The sequence below is a fragment of the Carassius gibelio genome, chromosome A5 (genome assembly GCF_023724105.1).
Source record: "Carassius gibelio isolate Cgi1373 ecotype wild population from Czech Republic chromosome A5, carGib1.2-hapl.c, whole genome shotgun sequence".
Classification (NCBI taxonomy): domain Eukaryota; kingdom Metazoa; phylum Chordata; class Actinopteri; order Cypriniformes; family Cyprinidae; genus Carassius; species Carassius gibelio.
The window spans coordinates 29,990,612-30,013,042 of record NC_068375.1 but is presented as its reverse complement, the minus strand read 5'-3'; the positions used below and the strand labels follow the sequence as shown (position 1 = coordinate 30,013,042).

The following is a 22,431-nucleotide window of genomic DNA, read 5'->3' as shown; positions in this document are numbered from 1 at the left end:
TTATTTTGCACCATCAGTCAAATTCATGTACTTTAGCTCAGTTGTCAAATCAAAACGAATCTGAATTCGTAACCTTATAATTACTAGCATACTACTGTTACTATGTTTGCCATGGAAAGACTAGTTTTTATTTTATTTTTATTAAACTGCAATAAACACAGTCAAAGTACAGTTACATCTACAATAATACACATGAAAACATAAAACACAAACAGAATATAGAGAAAAATATGCATACACAATACACATATAGCCAAGGGGTGGCCTAAACATTACATAATATATTAAAGGATTTACAGATGGAAACTGTCTTAAATGCTTTCTTATTATGTGAATAAAAAAATCGTCTTAACATAAATTCGAATTTCCTTTTCAAGAACCAAAAACAAGGGATTGGTTTTACTGTACTTACACTTGTGGAATATGACATTTATAAAAAATGTAAATTAAATTTATAATGTAATGTTCTTTCGTTATATTTGAAGGGATATTAGTAAAACCAAATAAAACCTGTTCTAAGCACAAAGAAAAAGTGGGGTAGCACTAGTATGCAGTTCCGATTTCAGCATTAGTTACATCCACGACCACGGTTCATCGAGAACGGATCGGACTGATTCAGGTTATTTTCTCACCGAATCGTTTAGGATTTATTCAAGCGATTAATTGAAAAGATCCGACTCATTTGAACGATTCGTTTCCGAATCAGACATTGCCACATCCCTCCTTACATACGGATCCTTTTCAAGAGGTCATGGTTCATCTGTTCGCAAATCTAGCAGTTCAGTAAGGATCCAGCATGAACAAAACAATGTCGCTTACGTACACATTTTCGCTGTAAGCCCTTTCCTGGGAAAAGGTAGGCATGCTTGATGGACGCTTATTGAGAAATCTACATTGGCACACTTTCTTTTTAGATGTTCTCGCTGTTCATAGTGTTCAGTTCAGGTGATGTCAGAGCACGTCTGTCGATAAACAGAAGATTTTGGTGCTACTTTATTTTGCATGACATAAAAGACAACCACATAAGGGCAAAAGAAACAGCCAGAAAGGGGTTTCTATGGAAAATAATCGCTGTGGTTGAAGAGCTTGGCTTTGTGTGAGTTTTTCAAAGCCACATTTACTGTAATTATTGTAGCTTTTGACTTTCTCCAGTCGGCGAACTTTGTTACTACATGAAACCTGAAATTCAGCTCCATTCTGTCTGCTTGTGTTACTTGACACAGTTATTTACAATGTATTATACTTCAAACGTTATAGTTATACTGCAATACTTCAAATTCTGAGTGTTAAGGACCGTCTGTTTTTTTAGTGAGCATTTTTTTTGTTTGTTTTGGGTTTACTTTCTAACAGTGGTAAACTAAAGGTTTTAACCATACTGATTTTTTTTTTCTCTGTTTCATCTTTTGCACAGATCTTTGATTTAGGATTTTGTTGGAGCGCTTGGCATATTTGACCATGGCACCACATCCTGTGGTTCAGGCAATAATAGACCTCTCTGCTGGGGCTATAGGTAACTTCACCTAAAATTAGGGCCATTCTGGGGGAACATTATCCTGGCCCCAAAGATGATAGAGTGGGACACACTTTAGTTCGCACCATATTAAATCCTTTCTTTTGTCAGTTCTTATCTGACCTTTGAGCTGTGTTTTTGCTTACCCCTGTGGTTTCACAGTCTGGAACCACTGTTTCAGCAGTCCCTTCACACACACACACACACACACACACTCACACTGACCTGTTCTGTCTGGTTTAGATCATAATGATAAATAGGTGGGGACGTTTGTAGTGTGTTATACTGATTGTGGATCGTTGCTTCATAACCCTTAAAACAAAACTTTATTGGAACTTTATTTTATTGTTATTTCAAACCATATCTAAGTTATTATACCAAAATACAAGCCAATTAAAGTATGTAACAAAAGAAAGAGCAACACAGACAAATGTATGTGTATAATGATGATTGAAAGGGAATTATTCCACATTACTACACTCCTACGTTCCATTTGATTTATTAACAAGAGAAAAAGGTAATCTCTCTGTTCTCATGCTCCTCTTTCCTCTTTAGGGGGCACAGCTTGTGTATTTAGTGGTCAACCTTTGGACACGGCTAAGGTGAAAATGCAGACGTTCCCCAGTTTATACAGAGGCTTTGTGCACTGCTTTGTGTCTACATACAGACAGGTGGGCCTTCGAGGGTTGTATCAAGGTACCACACCCGCCCTCATGGCCAACATTGCAGAGAACTCAGTGCTCTTCATGTGCTATGGCTTTTGCCAAGAGGTGGTCCGCTTCGTCTCTGGTCAGGAGAAAGGGGCTGTGCTCAGGCAAGTTCAGTTTGTATTATGAATAGTACATTTATGCATTTTGGCAGGTGGCTTTATCCTAATGCGTTCATGCATTCCCTGGAAATCAAAGCCATGACCTTGGACTTGCTACCACCATGCTCTGCTGTTTGAATAGTATCTAGTATTTACTGGATGCTCCAAAACAAATGCATGGTGGTACACAACACTGTTTGGGGGTAAACTTTTTGAGTCTCTTATCGGATCACAGAGAATGCTTTATTTGATTGATTTACAGCAAAACCAGAAATCATGTGAAATATTACAATTTAAAATTCTATTTTAATATATTTTAAAGTGTAATTTATCCCTGTGATGGCAAAGCTGAATTTCCAGAAACCATTACTCCAGTCTTCAGTGTCACATCATCCTTCAGAAATCATTCTAATATGCTGATTTGGTGTTCAAGAAACATTTCTATGACCAGTGTTGAAAAAAGTTAATATATTTGTGGAAACTCCAGTACATTTTTCAGGGTTCTTTGATGAATTATTTTTTATTTTTTCAATCTTTTCACTTTTGATAGCTTTAATGCATCTTTGCTGATTTGATCTATATTAATTTGTATCCTTGTATTAATAATAAAAAAAAAATATCTTACCATAAACTTTTGGCACAGTAATGTATATGCATTTCATACATTTTTGCGTCTTAATTTGCATGTGTGTGATTGTTTATTTCTGTTCAGTGACGTGCAGAAAGCGTGCGCAGGCTCCGTGGCCTCAGTTTTCTCCTCTCTGGTCTTGTGTCCCACTGAGCTGGTGAAGTGCCGACTGCAGGCTATGCATGAGATGACCACTTCTGGCAAGATCACCCACAGTCAGAAGTAAAGATTGAGCCATCTCTTCTGTGGACACTGTGTACTTTTTTTGATTTACTTTTAAGAGCAGGATTACTCATGATATTATTTGTCTCCTTTCTCCTTAAGTTATGTCTGTGTTTTTCAGCACAGTTTGGTCAGTGATAAAGTCCATTATGCATAATGATGGTCCAGCAGGGTTCTTCCAGGGTTTAACCACTACAATTGCCCGTGAGGTGCCTGGATATTTCTGTTTCTTTGGAGCTTATGAGCTCTGTCGCTCTCTCTTTGCTGAGTACATGCACTGTGGCAAGGATGACATAGGTATGCAAACAGTTACGGTTTTTACACTTTAAAATGACTAAATGATAACAGACTGCTTTGTTTCTCATTTATTGATTGTTCTGGTATTTTTTGGTGTGTTTTTATTGAAATGGTGTACCTGAGTCAGTCATTAAGTTTAAACATTAAAATCAGTCAGTAATCAATTAACTCTTTGTTTTAAATATAGCTGGTCATTCTGTTTACTCAGCTGATAGTGACAGAGATAGTATAATGAGAAAGACACATACCTCTTGTAGGCTGTAGAATCCCTTCTTTCTGGTTAAAAGTTAAGATGTTACCCATCAAAAGTTTGGGTCATCAGAAAATTTTCTTTCATACCAATTTAGCTCTTTTATTCTGTAACAACGCATTAAATTGATCAGATCTGACAGTAAGAGCCTTTATATTGTTACAACAAATGTATTTCCAATAAATGGTCTACTTTTGAACTTCCTATTCATCAAAGTTTTCATCAACTTTTACATGTATAAATTATATTTTAAAATATAGAAAAATATATAAAACCTATAGAATATTTAACAGCTGTAATATATTTCATTGTATTACCTCTTACTCAATTTTTGATCTTATAAATGCAGCCTTGCTCAGCTTAAGAGGCAACATTTTTCAGAATGTTTTCAAAAACTTGAATGGTCGTGTAGATTCTGTATTTGTGTTAGTATTTTTTTAGTAGCACTCCTGTTTGCATTTTTATTTGCTTATGTTTGTAAAGTGCTTGCTGTATAATCTCAGATATGTGATGTCCAGGTTGATTAATGTCAGCTCTGATGAGTCTGTGTTGTCTGTCTTTTGTAGGTGTAGCCTCTACTGTGTTCAGTGGAGGTTTGGGGGGAGCTTGTCTCTGGCTTGTGGTTTACCCTATGGACTGTGTTAAATCCAGGATACAGGTCATGTCTATGACAGGCAAGCAGTCAGGCTTCTTCAAGACTTTCATGCATATCTTCAGAACAGAAGGTATATGTGAAGGATCTGTTTTTCTCTACTAAACAGTACTATGTATAAAATCACAGCTTTTTAAATGTGAACATTTTAAATATGTTACATGAAACCAACATTTGGCTCTGTTTTTCTCTCATTTTCAGGTGTGAGGGCTCTATATTCTGGTCTGACTCCCACAATGATCCGCACATTTCCGGCCAACGGTGCTCTGTTCTTAGGTTATGAAGCCAGCCGCAAAATCATGATGGCACAATTTGACAGCTAACCCCTAAACATCAAGCGTTATTTTCTCTAGTTGTTTTTTTTAAATCATTTTTAAATGAACTACTTAGAATTCACCATGGCCAGTCTATAGTATTTCATTCAACATGCCATGGTTTGCACACACTAACACACATTTATATAATGATGCTTAGTTTTATTTATACACTTTAACACTTTACAGTTTTAGTTAATGCATTAGGTATTATTAACTATCAGTGAACAATGGTACTTAAAGGATTTATTGATATAGGTTGGTGTACAAATATACTATTGTTAATTCATTTGTTCGTAATTGTTGTTATGAACACTAGTCCCATCACTCCCTCATGCCTACAATTTACATTTGTAACCATGAACTATATATTTTCAGTGAACAATGTGGAATGAACTATAACTATGCAATTATGTTTTGAATGCTGTTTTCTTGAACACTTATAGACAAAAGGAACATTTGCGATTAAACCTGAATGACCCGACTGCCAACTGTCTATCTAAACCTAGTTTTAGATATACACCAAATTTGTTCGATCAATATAACTGCAAGGTTTGTATTCTGTTGTTTGGATTTTATGTTATTAAATTATTCATAAAAAAAAAAGACTCTGTAAAACAAGGAATGTATTTTTTTAACTATGCATATGATTTATTTTAGTGTTGTTAAAGTGATTTGAATTAACTTGATAATAAATCATAGATTTCTGTGTAGAGTTAAATTGTGTGATATTAAATGTGAATTAAAGTCTAACAAAACACTTATAAACCACACTGTCTAACAGTTTGGATTTTATTTATATTTAGGTATTTTTATTTCATTTCAAAGCTATAAAAAACAGATACAAAACAAGTGTTATGCTATTAATTAAAGGCATTTTCCTTTAAAATATTATTCACACTTTAAGTCATTATACATAAGCCATTACAAAAAAAAAACTGTATTAATCCAAAACGTAACTTATAAACATCAGTAAGAGACAAGATGATTAAACGTACACAAAGAAAGTACAAATAAACCTTAATTAAAATGTTCAGATAGCATCATCCACAAGAGGGCGCTGGTTAAGGATGCTGGATGGTAGATCAGAGGGATGTAAACTCTGGCACCCGGAGCAGTCAGGGGGTTACAGCGGCTACAAAATAAAAATACTTTCATCAGTTTTAAAGACAATTACTAGAATTTCTACTATTGCTCTTACTCTTTCCTGTTTTTTCATTACTGAGGTGTAAGAACCTACTGCCAGTAGGCCTACACTTAATAAAAAAAAATGACAAAAACAAAATGTAAGCTAGCCATGTTATGGAGACGGTAGGAGACAATTGTCCTATAATAATATTTCTGTTTAAGTGTGAAAATTCAATTAAATACTCCTATTATTGAATTCAATTACAGATGAGAGTTCTGCCATTGACGGAAATTAAAATGAATAACAAAGTAAAAACATTGCTGCAAAAATACTAAAAAGGCATCTCTCTGTAATACTTAAAGCTGCAGTCCATGACTTTTTTGTGTTCAAAATGTATACAATTTATATAATTAACGTGTACACAATGAATCCATTTTCCAAACCGTGTTTTTTTTTTTTTTTTATATCCTTAATCACTACGGTACACATATAGTAAGCGTTTATACTCGGACTATTTTAGACTGTTTCTGGTGGAACCGCTGCGGAGTAGCCCGGTACTTGCGTGATTCGTCATAGACATAAGCAGAGAGAATCAAAAATAGCTCCGGCTACAATGTTCTTCCGCGAAAAGCACGCAGTTCTGTTTATTAACCGATGGAGAGACAATGGTCACGGACTGCAGTTTTAATTCTGATTGGACAATCTCAATATTCATAACTCTGATATTTCTTCAATATTCACTGTCGTCTGGTGGAAAAGCTTTAAGTTTGCTCATCGAATGCTTAACTAGCATTTTTTTGTTGTGTTGAAACAACACGTAAGACACTTTCTGAGTCTCATTTATGTATATTGTGACGTCAGAAGGCCTCACTATTAATGTTTCAGTAAAATTGCTGTGATGTTATGGCTAAATCACGGCTAATAGATTGTTTTTAAACATGTTTTGGACTGTTTTTCAAAATATATATATTTAACACTGATGTATTAGAGCTTTTCTTGTATTCCTCATTCACCACTCTCCTTATTCCTCAACTAACGTTAGTGTCTCACCCCTTTCTCTTTGCAAGTTCCACAGAGGCAACCGAAGAGGCCGTTGATCATCTGTGTGGCACAGAGGATGAGCTGCAGGGCACTGGTCACCAGCAGTGTTGAGAACAGACCCACATTAAACTCCACCACATTGTTTGGCTCTGTGCAAGTTTCCCAAGTGTTACGGTCCTTAAGGTAACTCTCAGTTCTGAGAGACAAAACACATTTAAACATATTTAAACACTAAGAATTGCCATTACATGCTCTAAAGTACTGAGGTGTGTCTCTTACAGGTTTTTGAAGGGAGTCCCCCAAATAAGGTTAGATTTACAGTATGGCCCATTGATTAGACCCATCAGCGCCACTATGAAACTATAAAGGGCGCCGACTACACCCACTGCTGCAAATAAAATGGACAGGAACATCTGAAATAGAAAATCCTTTATTAGAATGATTTAATAAAAAAAAATGTAAATGCAAATTTGCAAGAAATTAATTCAATCATGCAATTTTTCAGAATTAATGTGTCTAAATTTTCCACATGTTCATGCAGAAGACATCTTAAGAACAATTTCCCAATCACTCAACAACATGGCCGAAAAATGTTCACCGTTCAGTGTTTGTCAGCCAGTGATTCCTTGATAGGTTGCACATTTTTCAAGCCACGTGTCAGACTCATGAGTCAAAAAAGATGAACGGCTGTGTATTTTCAAACAAGTCTGTGCTTCACGCTAACAGGGACATGACATATATGTTCTTCACAACACATGTACTCGGTTACATTCTAAAAACATTTATTTGTCTTAGTGTGTTAAGAGAAGATTCAGTTATCCAACTTAACAAAAATTCTTCCTTATGCAGCATCGTTACAAAATATTTGTCAACACAATATTGATATCACAACAGATCTAGAAACACATTTTGGTAACGTGGGACTGAAATGGCTGGGCCAGGCCACTCTGAGACTGCTCATAGCACAGACACGGCCCAACAGTGTTGGAAGTAACGCGAGTTATGTAATTCCTTTTTTCAAGTAACTAGTAGAGTAATGCATTACTTTTAAATTTACAAGAAAATATTTAAAAAAAAAAGTATTTTCTATTTATTGACTGACAAGTCTCCTGTCCCCATATTGGAAGAAATCAGAAGTACAGAGGTGTTGTGTGCACTGTGTGAATATTGATGTAGTTCTAGACTAAATGTGAATGTGCATTAATTCATCCCACCCGCAAAAAAAAAAACAGATTTAGTATTCATTTATTAACTTTTGAGCATGTACATACATTTCTATTTATTTATTTTATTTTTCAGTAAAATCTGTGCACTTACTCTTCCATTTCTAAAGTCAGAATATGAACATATATTTATTTTATTTTTTCCCTAAACAGATTTACTTGTATGTTTCAAGCTCTTTAAAAGTGACAAATGCATCTCTTTTCCTGGGCTTTTAAAAAACAACAACTAATAACTGAACTTCTTAAGGATATTTATAAAACTTCAGACCACAAATAAAGTGTCTGTAGATGTCAGGATTGGAGCAAACTCACCCCACAGCGATTAGCACAACAACCCTGCTTTCCAGTCAGGTGAATGTGAAATGCTGGAATCAGCACCTGGAGGAGAGAGAGCAGAATTCTTTTAGATTTTCAGCACTTTGTCATTTGGATTGACTCTAACACACAATAAATGTTCATTTATGTTTCAAGGTAACTCTGTTCATATTGGATTCACTTTGATTCCCATTTGGCGTGACATTATTATAAAACCTTATTGGATAATCACTCTTTGATTCAAAAAGATAGGTGTTACCCACGAAACATCAGAACTGTTTTTAATATCATGGTTTCTTATAAAACAAGGCAAAAAAAATTACAATTAAAATATTTTTGTAGATTCCCAAATCAAATTAAGACTTGACATATTCTTACAAAGGCAGCTTATTTGTAGTCACCCTGTGACTGACAAGCCTAAACTAAACCTAGAATCATTTTTCTACAGTACATATTATCATATAGGCTATTCACTATGATGCATAAATAAAATTAGAATTTTCGTATAGTTCAACATTGCAATGAAAAAAAATCAGACTTACCAGAATCCCCCCTCCAATCAGTCCTCCCATGAATTTGACCTCCTCAGTAATTTGTCCATTCTGTGCGTACTTTACATCCCAGCCAGGAAAAAACAGTATAATATTACATATTATGGAGATGACTGCAAATGGGTACAGACTTGTCCCAACGCAAAATGCACATTTTCCCGTACACATGCTGCAATATGGGTATTAATCCTGAAGTCAGAGAACAACTGTAAATTCTACACTATTTAATATAGAAAGCTGCAAGATAAAAATAACTAGACAAGTTTGGTTATCGTCTCTGAGTCCCCCACACACACCCTGCCTGAGTGCAGAGGTTTTTATAAGCACTGCTAGTCATTTATGACTGAGTGAAAATAAAACCAGCCCATAGAACCCAGTTCCTCTAACCACACCCTGTTCAGACAATCTATATCTAAACCAAACAATATAAAATTATATTTGTTTATACATGTTTCTTAGGTGTTTGTGATGTACACTGTTAACCTTTTTTAACTGTTTGTACATATAAACCTTTTAACCCAGAAATCTCTGTTATTCACACAGGCTGTTTTATTAAACAAATCAAGACTTTTAAAAGAACAGTCATCACAAATTAAAAACTGCAGCTTATAACCCCTATCTACAAATATTTCTATGCATTTCATTTAATTAATTTTCACAGGGATCTGTCACTCTGGTTGCCATAACACTCGTAAACAGTACAGTTTTGAAGAGGTGTGTGTGTGTGTGGGATGTGTTGTATTTACTTCACTAAATTATGTTTGCACAGGGTGCTATAAAGCAAATGCACCATGGGACTTTGGACTGTCTCTGTAGTGAGAGAAAAACACCATGAAGGTGACACGGCAAAGCAAATAGTGTTATCTAAAAAACGATTTGCTATTTCTTTTGTCAGTATAAAAGAGGAATTATTCAATGACAGTTGCTAATAATTTATTTATTAAGATTTCCATTAAAGGAGTTAAACAAATTTGCAATGACTGATAGTAGACAGGTTATGTTTGTGACACAGTATGAGTTAGCTCTTGATGTTCACCGGAGTTTATGTTTGAGAAGAGGTGCAGTCATGGTTAATGGAAACACTGCAAGAACATGACTCCTTTAAAGGCTTTTCCTGTCTGCTTATAGCCCCTTATCCCAGCATACTAAAACATTCCAACTGACACTCCCTATCAGCCAAGCCTTGGACAAAAAACATGTGTTTGTCAAATGAAATGCTTCCTTTAGAGTCACAAACACAATTCACAAAAATCAGATTAGCACGATAATGACATCCTCCGTTTGCCCTCAAAATGATCCTTTAATAGAAAGTAAAAACAATTCTAAAAGCCTTCTTTCTAGTTGAGCAAAATAGTCTTGTGTTCATGTTGTAGTCAAGTGTATCATGGGTCTGTGCAAAGCATGAATAGCTTGTTAGTTCTTAGAATTGTCTAAAAGCCTCTTTTGAAAACATAACCTATTTTTCAATATATAAGGTGGATGTAACTATCATAACTTTAAGATTCCCCATGGTTGTGAAATATGGTCCAGCATTGTAGTGCTGTATTTCAAGCACAGGTTGAACTACAGAGCAAAGGTTGTTGGAAATGGACTTGAATGATTTTCATATTCTATTGCTAGGTGTCTGGTGGTTATATCTGGTGTATACACCCGAAAATGAATGTTGTATTTGTAAATCTTGTCCCTTACAACATTATAAAGTTTATATGATAGACAACACAAGTCAAATGTGCACATGTGAAATACAAAAGACAGTGTGCTTTTGATAAATTAAAACATACTGAAATATGAGTGTTAGGGGAATACATAGAAACTTTTGCTTATATAGCTGTAATTATAGCATTGTGAAAAAACGTATGTAAAGGAGCCATCGTAGGCTAACATGACCTCATGTGGGCCAGTTGTGTATTTTTTTTTTTTTTTACAGAATGTATAAAATAAATTTGAGACCAACTGTTTTTAAAAATATAATTAATTTGTATTTTTATAAATATGTATTTTTTTTTTAACAAATATCGTTGACGAGTGCTATAGGCTGAATGAGCCTCGAGCGCCCCCTGAAGGAACACATTTTCCACAATTGTATCACTGCTCCCACAGATGCTATTGGTCCTTGTGGCCAGGCATACTGATGCCAAAAACGTCTAATTTGTGTAAACAGAAAATGCGTTGACTTAAAGTCGTTTACCTTAATTAAAACACTTCTAAGAAAAATGGGGAAGTGGTGAAAACATCTTAAGACTTCTGTTGCAGTGACCCAGAGAAGCCCCTCTTGAGAAGCCTCATTATTGGTGAGGCTTTCTTTGCTGTCCAACTAGAGACAGATTTGTTAGAATTTACAAAGTAAGACATGTTATGACAGGTCATTAGTTAAAACATTCAAAAAAGTTTTGTATCTACGTAATAAAAAAAAAAGACCACCAAAATTCACATATTTAATTTAATTTTACATTCCTCTTTCCATGCATAATCTCTCTCTCTCTCTCTCTCTCTCTCTCTCTCTCGCTCTTATTGTAGGACACAGGCCTTTCTCACTTAACTCAGGTGTATGTGGTGGATTGCTGTTGCAGTGGGGTGCTGATGTACTGGAATAAATGCATGACAAACAGTGAGAAAGATGGACAAGAGAAGAAAGACAAGGCTGAATAAAAGAGGTAATGGCAATCAAATAATGGCTTGATCAATTCCATATTTTATTCATTTAATTAAATTTAACTACAAACCATCTTGCACATTTTTGTTTCTTAAATTATCACGTCATTTCATCTCATCAGTTCACAAGCCAGCCTCTGTGTGGCAGTAGTTATTTAGCTCAAATTAGCTTGTGAAGGTTGCAATAAAGCACCACTAGGTGGGAGAAGAGTAGTTTTTTACTCTTTATATTATTTCGTACTGTTGACTGTTTATGCAGATTCTGTTTTTCTCTTTCTTTCTGTCACTTCTTCAGATATAATTTTGCTTTTCTGGGTTTACACTTCAAAATGTGTGTATGCACTCCTGGATAAGAGGTTGTGAATCATTAAATGTGACCCTGGACCACAAAACCTCTTAAAGTTTGGACAAAAAAGTATCAATTTTTCAAAATTGAGATTTATACATCATCTGAAAGCTGAATAAATAAGCTTTCCTTTGATGCATTGTTTGTTGGAATAGGGCAATATTTGGTCGACATATAACTATTTGAACATCTGAAATCTGAGGGTGCAAAAAAATATAAATACTGAGAAAATCACCTTTAAAGTTAGTTTTTAGGAGTGCATTTTACTTGTCAAAAAGGAAATGTACAAAATATCTTCATGGAATATGATCTTTACTTAATATCCTAATGATTTTTGGCATAAAAAAATGATTATCTTGACCCATACAATGTATTTTTGGCTACTGCTACAAATATACCCTAGCGACTCAAGACCAGGGTCACAAATGTCTCGTGAAATGTTTGTTATTTCACTTTTCAGTCCTAAGAAATTTCTATTTATTTATGCTATACACTGAATATTTTCAGACATATTTTTTCTGTTATAAAGTATGCTTCTGATCATTAAAGCGCCTTTAACTTATTATCTTTTTTTATTTTTACATAATCATTTTTTTTTGCATGTTGAGTATATCTTGGGGATTAGTAGGGAAGTCAACAAGTAGTTTAAAGGTATTGAAATGACAGCCAGCGTGTCCCCGGTGTTGCTTAGGTACTGTGTTGACGCTGTGGTGCAGTTTGTTTGTTGGGTCTGGTTGTGTAGTCTTTGTGGGAGGTCTTCTCTGCAGGGCTGTGTGTGTTTCCGGAGCAATGAAAACTCGCTGAAACATGAGTCATAAAGCGTGTCTGCATGCGTGTGATTTGCTCCTTATCTACCTGTCTGCCAGATCTCAATCTACTATCATATAATGACCTAATCTGCGTGTCTGTGTGAAAACGCCACTGTGTGTGTGTTGTTTGCCCTGCAAATGAGGGTCTGAAAGAATCGTGTGTGCGAGTACATGACAGAATTATGTTGAATTACTTCTGTATTCCATACTTATGACTTGGACAGATTTGGATTGTGTGTCTGTATTATCGGAGCACTTTGATGTGTGCTGTGTGTGATAAGCTGATGCAGTTCTTCGGCATATCTGAAAAATGTGCTCTTGGTGTATGGTGAGTATTTCTGTCTGTGTGGGCTGCACTCCAGTGGCAACAGATCCGACAGTAGATAGTGATTCACGGTGTTCTGAGATTTGGACAAACACGACTGATTAAAAATTCTGAAGGAGTGCAGATGAAGTAAACCCAGTTTAGATATGGGTGTTCCTTCAGTATCAGGAACTTTGATGTGCCTTGGATTTATTTTATAATTATTATTACTGTTATTTTAAATCAGAAGATTTTTAATGTTTTCTTTTATGAAATTTTCTTTGTGAATGTGAGGTTCACATTTACATGTAACACTGAGAACAAGAACAAAAAAAAAATATACTTTCAGTCTTGAAATATAAAAAACACCATATATATATATACATATATATATATATATATGTGTGTGTGTGTGTGTGTGTGTGTGTGTGTGTGTGTGTGTGTGTGTGTGTAATACAACTCAGTATTACGATTGAAATCCAGTTCATCAAGCTACATCAACAAACATGTTCATCCACATACAGATGGTGCTTTATTAAACCCTCCCTAGCAAACTGAAACACTTTATCACATTCATTTTCAAGATTACCTTTCATAGTATTTGATGGTGTTTGTACACACATGCATATTTAAATATAGTGAAATAATGTTATTTTACATTTTCTGTAATATAAAATTAAATGTATTTTAAGGAAAATATATAATAACTAGGGATGGCAATACGATGATAAGTCTTTTTGTGTTATGGCTGAAAACTTATAAATGTTATTATAGTCTATTTAGTCTAAGTACAAAGAAAACACTAACAACTAAAATCAGTATTTTGGATTTAGGCATTAAAACAGTATAGTCTACAGCATGAACAATTCAAATTCATTTTGAGATTTGGATAAAGCCTTAAATTATTAACTTTAAGTTAGCATTAGATGTCTGCAAAGGTGATCTAAACGTAAAAGCCAGAAATAAGCATGCACAACTAAATATACAATGTCAACTGATAATGATAAAAAAATATATCTAATATCTAACAATATCTGATATTGTACCATATTCTGCTTTTCAAATGATGATATCTGAAGTTGATACCTGTGAAAGACAAAAAAAAAATTGTTAGTTTTAAAAATGTAGTTTTAAAAAGAACTTACGTCTGATTATAACTGAGATGATTGATGCTCAAGCTATGTTTAAATAATGAACATGTTTCTGGGGAGTCGCGATAAGCGGTGTGACGTTAGTTAAGACGGTTGTGATGATATTCTGCTCACTTGTTGTTTTGTCACTCATTGGTTCATTGTTCTTGCACAATCCTTCGGTGGCAAATGTTTGCTATACTGTATCTCTCTCCCATGAAGAAGTACCACACCTACACTCTGACTTATACACAGACAAACCTGCACTACTTCTCTCGCACTCCTTTTTTTTGTTGTTGACTGAGCATGTAAGTCAGGCATTATAATGTTTTAGGTGGCATTCAAGCAGACAGCAGTGCATAAATATGCTGTTGGTCCTGCTCTCTGTTGCAGCTCTGAACTGGAGTGCAGCAACTGTGTCCCGTCGAGTCATAAACATGAACATAGAGCCAACTTTATCTGTTAACTTTATCATGCTATTACATAGAGTGCATCACTTAGTACAGTAAAATCACATCTGCATGTCAGGGTTATTACGGTTAGCTAAAACTTACACCATTGCGAAAAAAATGCTAAATGTTTTATTTAAAATGAATGTCAGCTGAATATTTTTTTTTTTAATTGTAATACAACTAGTTCCCAGGAAAATTTTTCATTTTCATTTTAACTTGATAAACTAAAACACTTAAAACTAAAACTGAAAAAGTAATAAAAACTATAAATATAAAAAAGGACAAAATTACACAGAAATAAAAAACCTTAAACATTTATTTTTAATAAAAGCTGAAAATTAATAAGAATTTAAATAGTATCTCATTGATGTTTAAATAACACTTGCTGTACATTTTGTAAAATTTGAGTTATGACTAAAATCTTTCGATTTGATCTGACCTGTGACAGATGGGTTTGACTCAGTTTTGCTCAGAAACAAATAATAATAAGTGTTAATAAAAAATAACACATTTAAACCATCTTTTTCAATTATTGTTTGTTTGTTCAATTATTGTGTGTGTGCGGAACAGTTCTTTTATCTAGTGTGACTGAACATTATGTGACTTTACTAATTATTCATGAGAAATGAATAGGTTTGTGAACTTATTAGTTTCACATGTAGACAAAAAAAGGTGTGTATGAAAAGTTTACTCAATGGGCATTTAAATGTTGTTCAGCTGAAATTGTGGAGTCTGTTTCTTCCCCTTTCTTCTCTCTCTGGTGGGTGTGGGGTTGAGTTTTGGGGTTAGTTTGGGGGATTGCTGTTGCTTTGGGAACAACCTGTGGAAGCCTCTGTTGCTAGGAGATATTTGCTTTCAACAAGAAAATCTGTCTCCCCCTTCAACTGAACCCCCACACAGCACACACACACACACACACACACACACACACACACACAAAGCTCACTCAGTTTGCCAACTGATTAATTCTGAAAATGAGATGTTAATATCAAAACAAATCTTAAATGGTTAGAGGCTCTTCATGGCTTCACATATCTCTCACCCTACTCCATACACTTGACTTGCCACTGGATCTACACAATATGGAATATAATACTACATTAAATAAAAAATATAAAGTATTAAAGTATTATTTAACATATCAAAATACCCTCTTTACACCATGCATAAGTGAGAACTTAATTAATAAAAGTTTCCAAACATATTTTCCATTGTAATATATATATATATATATATATATATATATATATATATATATATATATATATATATATATATATTAGTACAAATATCATTAATTTTTTAAGGTGATTTCTTATAGTTACTTTATTACTTAAACAAAACGTGCACTTTCATGAGAAGGCCAAGATATCTTGTATTAATGCCTTTTTTTTATCAGACTAAAGACAACCTTTCTGGTTTATGTTTTTCTTTGTCACATGACAACAAAACGACTTCCTGTATGTTGGTTGTGCCACACTTACACCTCACTTAAATGTTTGTTAAAATTGCTTCACTGAAATCATAATTGGTTTTAAGTTTATTTTTTTTCATCTCAGGACAATTACACCATCTAGCCTATAGACAGCTCCAGAAAATATCATATCGATTTATTAATACAAATGTTTATGATAAGGTGGCTAATGTGTCCAACTAATTCTGTATGCATTGTATTTTTATTGTAGCTTATTTTTGAATACAATAACAATTTTATAACTTTTTGGACCGAATTTGACCAAAAAATGAAAAATGAGCATGCATTCATAGGCAAGCAGCAAGATTCGGCTTTTAAAAACAGTTGTTATTGACTTTATGGACTTCTTCCTTCTTTGTACAACTTCCTGCAACAGTATTTATGAGTCCGGCGGACTATATTTGTCCTCATATGCGCAAGTGTTTATAACTCCCATCCCCCTTCCAAAACTCTTCCTTGGCATCTCCCCCCCAATCCTCCCCTCCCCTCCACCCCCGATTAGCCGGTCCTGACTACACCATTACCATGAGAATAGCGGGGAGCAGCGAGCGGGTTAAGCTCGGGACTGCTGAGAGAGGGGAGACGAGGCACTCAATGCAACGCTAATTTTCTGCCCGGTAGGAGAGCGAGAGAAAGGAGAACAAAGGCGAGCATAAGAGGCGCTGAGAACCGCGCGCTTTTACTGCGCGCACCTGCGTGCTCAAAAGCGCAGGACAATGAGCCTCCGAAACGGCCAATTACGGCCCGGACAGCCACTCGCTTTCTCTCCTGGAAAAAAAGCGGGCGAAGTATTAAAAAACACGAGAGAAAGGGAGGGATACTCTTCCGACCTCTGTGTTTTGATCCCCCTAACTTTTATCGTTTTAATCGATGTCCACTTTCTTCTCGGGGTTAGGTGACGGAGGTCAGATGTCGTCTCAGCACTCGCCAAAACTAAGACCCTGTCTATTCTAAATCAGTGTCCAGTGCACTCGCATTGTCCCCCTTCCTTGCCTAATTTGGTGTGTTTTAGCTAATTATGATATTATTATATCGACTTAAATGCGTAAATGTAGGGACCATAAGCCCGCTATCGTATTAACAGTGAATTAAATGAGTCTGGTCGCTTTTAAATGGGCTGCCATATGAAGCAGATACATGTGGGTTTTGATTAACCATCGGAAAAAGCTCGTTTCAGCACTTTCGCAATAAAGGCCAATGTGGTCGGGCTGTCTTGCACTTATCACATTATCGTCTTATTCGTGAAAGTGTGTAGGTTGTGGCGCCGTTGAAAAGCAGCACCTGTCATGTTATCATTAAACAGACTTAAGGCCTACTTACTTTTCAGGATTTGCTACTTATGAACGTCACAGACTAAACTTAAGTGTGTTTGAATGTAACTGACTTTGTAAAAATCTGTGCAAAGAACAGATGTAGTTAAATTCTAATCATAAGTAACAATGTTTTAACTTGTAGCTTCAGCCCTGACAGACCATTGCAACAAACCTGTTTAGATCAGAAAAAAATAAAGTTTTTTTTCCTTTCAGTTATTAAATTATTTTACATTTTTTGTTGATTTCCATTGATTGTATGTTTTTCTGTCTTATCTAAGAATGCTGAAATACACTTATTGGCATGTTATTATTGTATTTTAGTTGTAAAATCCAAAATTGGTTTTGAATGAGAAAGAAAGACGAGTGTACAAAAATAATAAGATACTTTATTAAATTTTTTTGCTGTTGTTTTTCTATCAAGGTTGTCAAGTCACATACAAGATTATTAACCCTTACTATAAGGGCTTAGAAGTAAAAAAGAAACATTTCACAACAATACATTCTTAGTCAAACAGTCTTTCAACAAGCTCATAAAGTTTTTGTTTTTAATGAACATTATTCAAAACATTTTGACTCTCCCTTTTCTTTTTACACACAACATTTCTATTCACAATGTTCTATTTCTCAAAGGAGCTGAGAATTAATTGTTGTTGTTGTTTTTAATAGAAAATACAGTCAAATCCCTCTAAGCGGGATCTCTATTTCATTTTCACTTTTTTATGTAACAAATATCTGTTGAAGCTCAGGGAATATATCTACACTAAGAAAAATGTCTAAACGGTTGTGCATTTCATATTTTTTTTTGCATTATCTAAACATTGAAGAGCAGCACAATGTTACAAAGTCTTATGGTATGAAAGCTTAAAAGTAAAACTTGGGAGATTAATTTCTGAGGTGTTTTGATGATCAGTACAAGCAGCTACTGAGGGAATGTGTGCTCCGTTCCCTTCCTTTCCCATTTAGCGCTCACAGCCATGCCTTTGAAATCATTAGTCTGTGAGATATTAAACTAGCTGACCATGCAAATAATAAGCAGTAGTCAACCATTTGGCTAGTTGATTACAGAAAAAAAAGGGGGGAAAAAATGTGCCGTGTTACTACCATGAGCAATTCCAAAAACAGTGCACCAGGCCCAAATGATAAAATCATCGAACATTATGCAGAAAACAACGACATGGACATTAATAAAGAAAATGTTATAGAAATGAGCGACACATTCCGCACAATATTCTGAGGCACTTCAACAAGGCCAGAAGTCCAGCTGCCTTGCGATTTCCATTTCGACCACACACGTGTCCACACACCCTCATCCGTTTTTACATATCAAGTTAATGTTCACAAATCTACAACCGACACCGATGGCCCTCCAGACCTGAAGCAGGAAGGTACTGACAGTTTCCTGATCAGATGTGAGTGAGAGGTGCTGTACCGGTGAGGTAATGCTGTTGGATGTTGGAATAGCCTCTCTGTGCTCCACTGTCTGTGGTGTCTCCACCAGGGATATACATGCTAATCATGTCCCTCAGGTCTCCCTGTAAAGGACCCCGCTGGTGGCTGTGTACGCCGGTGGGAGAATGAGACACCTGGTCTGGTTTCACCATGGACATGACCGGGCTGGGCTGCTGTGGAGTGCTGCTGTAGGACATGGGGCTGGAGGGAACAGAAGAAAAACTATTAAAGACTAGGCCTATAAAAATCTAAGTTCATAGCTTGGACAGGTGTTTTAGCGCACATGAAAATATCTGTAAGAACGATTATAAACTTACTTGTAAGAGTTGGCACCATTCATGTAAGACTGTGCGGTGGCCATGGCGGATGGATACTGGAGGGCGGACAGATCATAGCGGTGCAGCTGCTGACTGTAACCCAGAGCATCCGTCTGCATGCCAGTGTAGCCACCTGTGTGACCCCAGCCGTAGCTGTCCATCCGCGGGCTTCCACCTGACCCTTGAGCCGCGGCTGCCGCTAGTAAGTTGCCGGCTGATAGGGGATACTTGGCAGCCGGGTTGTCCTTCTTCAGCACGGGTTTCGTCTTACGACGGGGTTTGTATTTATAATCTGGATATTCCTTCATGTGCAGCGCGCGAAGCCGCTTGGCCTCGTCGATAAACGGCCGTTTCTCCGCGTCCGTCAGCAGCTTCCACTCGGCGCCCAGGCGCTTGCTGATCTCAGAGTTGTGCATTTTGGGGTTCTCTTGTGCCATCTTGCGCCTCTGACCCCGAGACCAGACCATAAACGCGTTCATGGGCCTCTTAACTTTGTCCATAGGATCGCTAATCTGTTGTTGTTGGTTGTTGACAGTCGGTTTGGCGGTTCCGTGAGCCACTCCACCGCTCAGCTGGGTCATTCCCTGCGCGCTCTGGTGCGTCGGTGGCACGGCGGACTTCATGTCGTGTTCAAGCATGCTGTACATGGCTGACCACAAAGGTTAGTGGTGATACTAAAGTATCACCGTAAACTACTAAATAATTTAAAATCAAATCCACTGACTTGAGGTGTCCGCGAAGCTAAACGTTTATGCGTTACGTTTTGGAAACATAAGTCCAAAGACGAGAGCGAACTGATTGTAACTCTAGCCAGAAGTGTCTGAAAACTATCAACAAGTTCTAAAGTGACGCTAGTTTGCCTTAAAAGCGAAACATGTCCTAGCTGAACTCACTGTGCGTCCTGCCTGCGACTCTTTCAGTGCTTGAGTGATAATAGAATTTCATCACTGTCCGCCTCCAGCTGCTTTCTTTCTCTCCGGATTAGCATCACTAAAGAAGGGGTGCGGTGAATGTGGAGAGGCCAAGAGCAGGAGGAGGATTCGGTTTTGGGGAGAAGAGTTTCTGTCTTTTACAATGTCTGGATTTTACAATATAGTAGGCTACTTCGTTTTATGGCCATAGTTATTTCGCCATTAGACGTAAAGTGCATGTAGTTTTATAGTATAAGTTCTAGCTACTCTAGCTACTACAGCTGTGATGAACGCCAGTGTGTTATGAATAGCTCATACTCGTCCTATTTCAGTCTCTTTATGATTTTACTTAATTTCTGATCAAACAAAGTCTACTTAGAGACTTGTTACCTGTTGAAAAGGCAACATTTGGACTCATTTTTAATTGGGTTATTGCATGAAATGGATGCCTTTTCTTCATTTTTAATAAGTGATTTTTAAAGGAAGTTTCATTTAAATAAGACAAACTGTCTTTGCCTTATGCCACATTTAATTGCTTTATGTCGGTTTATACAGCTTTTGAAAAAATTAGATTATTAAAAGTAACAGGATTTACGTTTTATGGGTGACTTAACCATTACTCGCTTTGTGCTGAAGGTACACTGTGTGTCTGTGTGCTTTTTTCTTTAGTAGCATTGTCTTATTTAAGATTGTCCCCTACTGACAAACCTCACAAAATATAACAAAACAGTGATTACATACATGCTGGAGACATTTACTTATATTTGAAGAATTCACATTCTGAAAGGGTGATGTTAATCATGACAAAGTTTTTTATTTGTGGAACTCTACATCATTTTAATTTAAGTGAAGTTATGATAATAGCAGAGTTGATACATAACCTAAAGACACATTAATAAAACTTTTTAAATTAGGTCTGTTCACTAAAATCTCACATCTTTCTCTCTGTCAGTATAAAGGTTCAGAATAATGATGTTCTGTGCTTTTGAAAGAAGTCTCTTATACTCTCGATGGCTGCATTTATTTGATCAAAATACAGTAAAAAAAGGTACGATTGTGAAATATTATTAAGATTTTTAAAAAACTTCTAAAATGAAATTTATTCGAGTGATCATAAAGCTGAATTTTCAGTAGCCATCACTCCAGTCACAATGACTTCAGAAGTCATTTTAATATGCTAATTTAATGCTAATTTTGAAGAGAAGGGTGATGTGCATATTTGCAGATGTGAATGCTAACAGCATGCAAAGAAATTTTGGAAATGCAGTGCTGGGGTCCTCATGATTAAAGAAGATGAAAAAGAAAAGAAAAAAAGTTGATGCATTAAGAAAACCTTTAGTAATCATAATTATTGAGTTTTCTTAAAAGGTTTGTTACAATTATACACTGCCTCTTTAAAAACGTGGAACTGAACACTTGATATAAAACCAGATTTAGATGTTCCACACAAAGAACATTTTGAGGTTCATGATTTTAATTTGTTTTATTGTTTAAAACCTAATGGGAACTTTCTTCTCTTTTAGCTATCTTCCATGAACTCAGATGTCTTCTACCCCAGTGAGTCGTCTTCTCTAATGACCGCAGGTGTAAGTAGTTACTCCTTAGCACCCAACCATCCATACACATTAGTTTCTATAGGCATCACTTCACACTTCTTTTGTGAGCTCTGAACCCCCAGACACAGCCACTACGACTGACCATCAGTAAGAAGTGTGACAATGAACCCCCCCCCCCCCCCCCCTCAGAGTTTGGCTTGTACTAACACATCATCTGTATGTTCCTATAAGACCTACAGAAAAGCTGTTATAAAAGTGACTTCATTAGGTCATTATAATAGCTATACTATTATATTATAATTATAACAACTTTACTAGTTTACTATTTATCTCCAATACACTCTTAAAAAATAAAAGGTTCTTTATTGGCATCTTGAGTTCCACAAAGAAACTTTAACATCCATTCAAAATCACAAAATGTTCTTTATAGTTGAAAAAAAAGGTTCTTTAGATTATAAATGTTCTTTTAAGTGTTGTTCTTTGGGAAACCCTAAATGTTTCTTCTAGGGCATCTGTTAATGCCCGCCTTTGGATTTGGCATTATTTTTACATCATTGAACAAAGAACAGGAGAAAGAGTTTCCATATTCTTCTCTCCTTTGTTTTAGTGTACTCCAGTAAAATCATTGACAACACACTCTTAAAAATAAATGTTCTTCAGTGGCATTGGTGGTTCCATCTTTTAATATCAATGGAAACTTTCCATAGGACAGAAAAAACAAACTAATAATTGATGGTGAAAACCTTATTTTGGAACATTTAATTTTTAAGAATGCATG

General features: G+C 35.8%; 3 protein-coding genes across 4 annotated transcripts; 1 reads left to right on the top strand and 2 right to left on the bottom strand.

The window, feature by feature from the left end:
• Nucleotides 1-698: 698 nt before the first annotated feature.
• Nucleotides 699-5,287, top strand: LOC128011341 (mitochondrial ornithine transporter 1-like). 2 transcript variants are annotated; one of them, XM_052593642.1, is made up of 8 exons: nt 731-856; nt 934-1,096; nt 1,412-1,510; nt 2,066-2,324; nt 3,031-3,168; nt 3,290-3,465; nt 4,282-4,440; nt 4,569-5,287. In XM_052593642.1, the coding sequence occupies exons 3-8, from the start codon at nt 1,456-1,458 to the stop codon at nt 4,688-4,690; spliced, it is 909 nt and encodes a 302-aa protein (XP_052449602.1). In that variant the 5' UTR covers nt 731-856; nt 934-1,096; nt 1,412-1,455; the 3' UTR covers nt 4,691-5,287. The 2 variants fall into 2 exon arrangements, with proteins under 2 accessions (XP_052449591.1, XP_052449602.1); XM_052593631.1 differs by lacking the exon at nt 934-1,096 and having other exon boundaries at nt 699-856.
• A 168-nt stretch (nt 5,288-5,455) lies between these two features.
• On the bottom strand, nt 5,456-9,258 carry LOC128011349 (transmembrane 4 L6 family member 4). Its single transcript, XM_052593654.1, has 5 exons — nt 8,932-9,258; nt 8,387-8,452; nt 7,131-7,264; nt 6,861-7,047; nt 5,456-5,816 (listed from the first exon to the last, which is right to left on the bottom strand). Exons 1-5 carry the CDS (start codon nt 9,106-9,108, stop codon nt 5,808-5,810), a joined length of 573 nt encoding a protein of 190 aa, XP_052449614.1. The 5' UTR covers nt 9,109-9,258; the 3' UTR covers nt 5,456-5,807.
• Nucleotides 9,259-17,786: 8,528 nt separating this feature from the next.
• LOC128011336 (transcription factor Sox-19a) lies at nt 17,787-20,130 on the bottom strand. The gene is made up of 2 exons (XM_052593619.1): nt 19,187-20,130; nt 17,787-19,070 (listed from the first exon to the last, which is right to left on the bottom strand). Exons 1-2 carry the CDS (start codon nt 19,831-19,833, stop codon nt 18,824-18,826), a joined length of 894 nt encoding a protein of 297 aa, XP_052449579.1. The 5' UTR covers nt 19,834-20,130; the 3' UTR covers nt 17,787-18,823.
• Between the last annotated feature and the right edge of the window lie 2,301 nt (nt 20,131-22,431).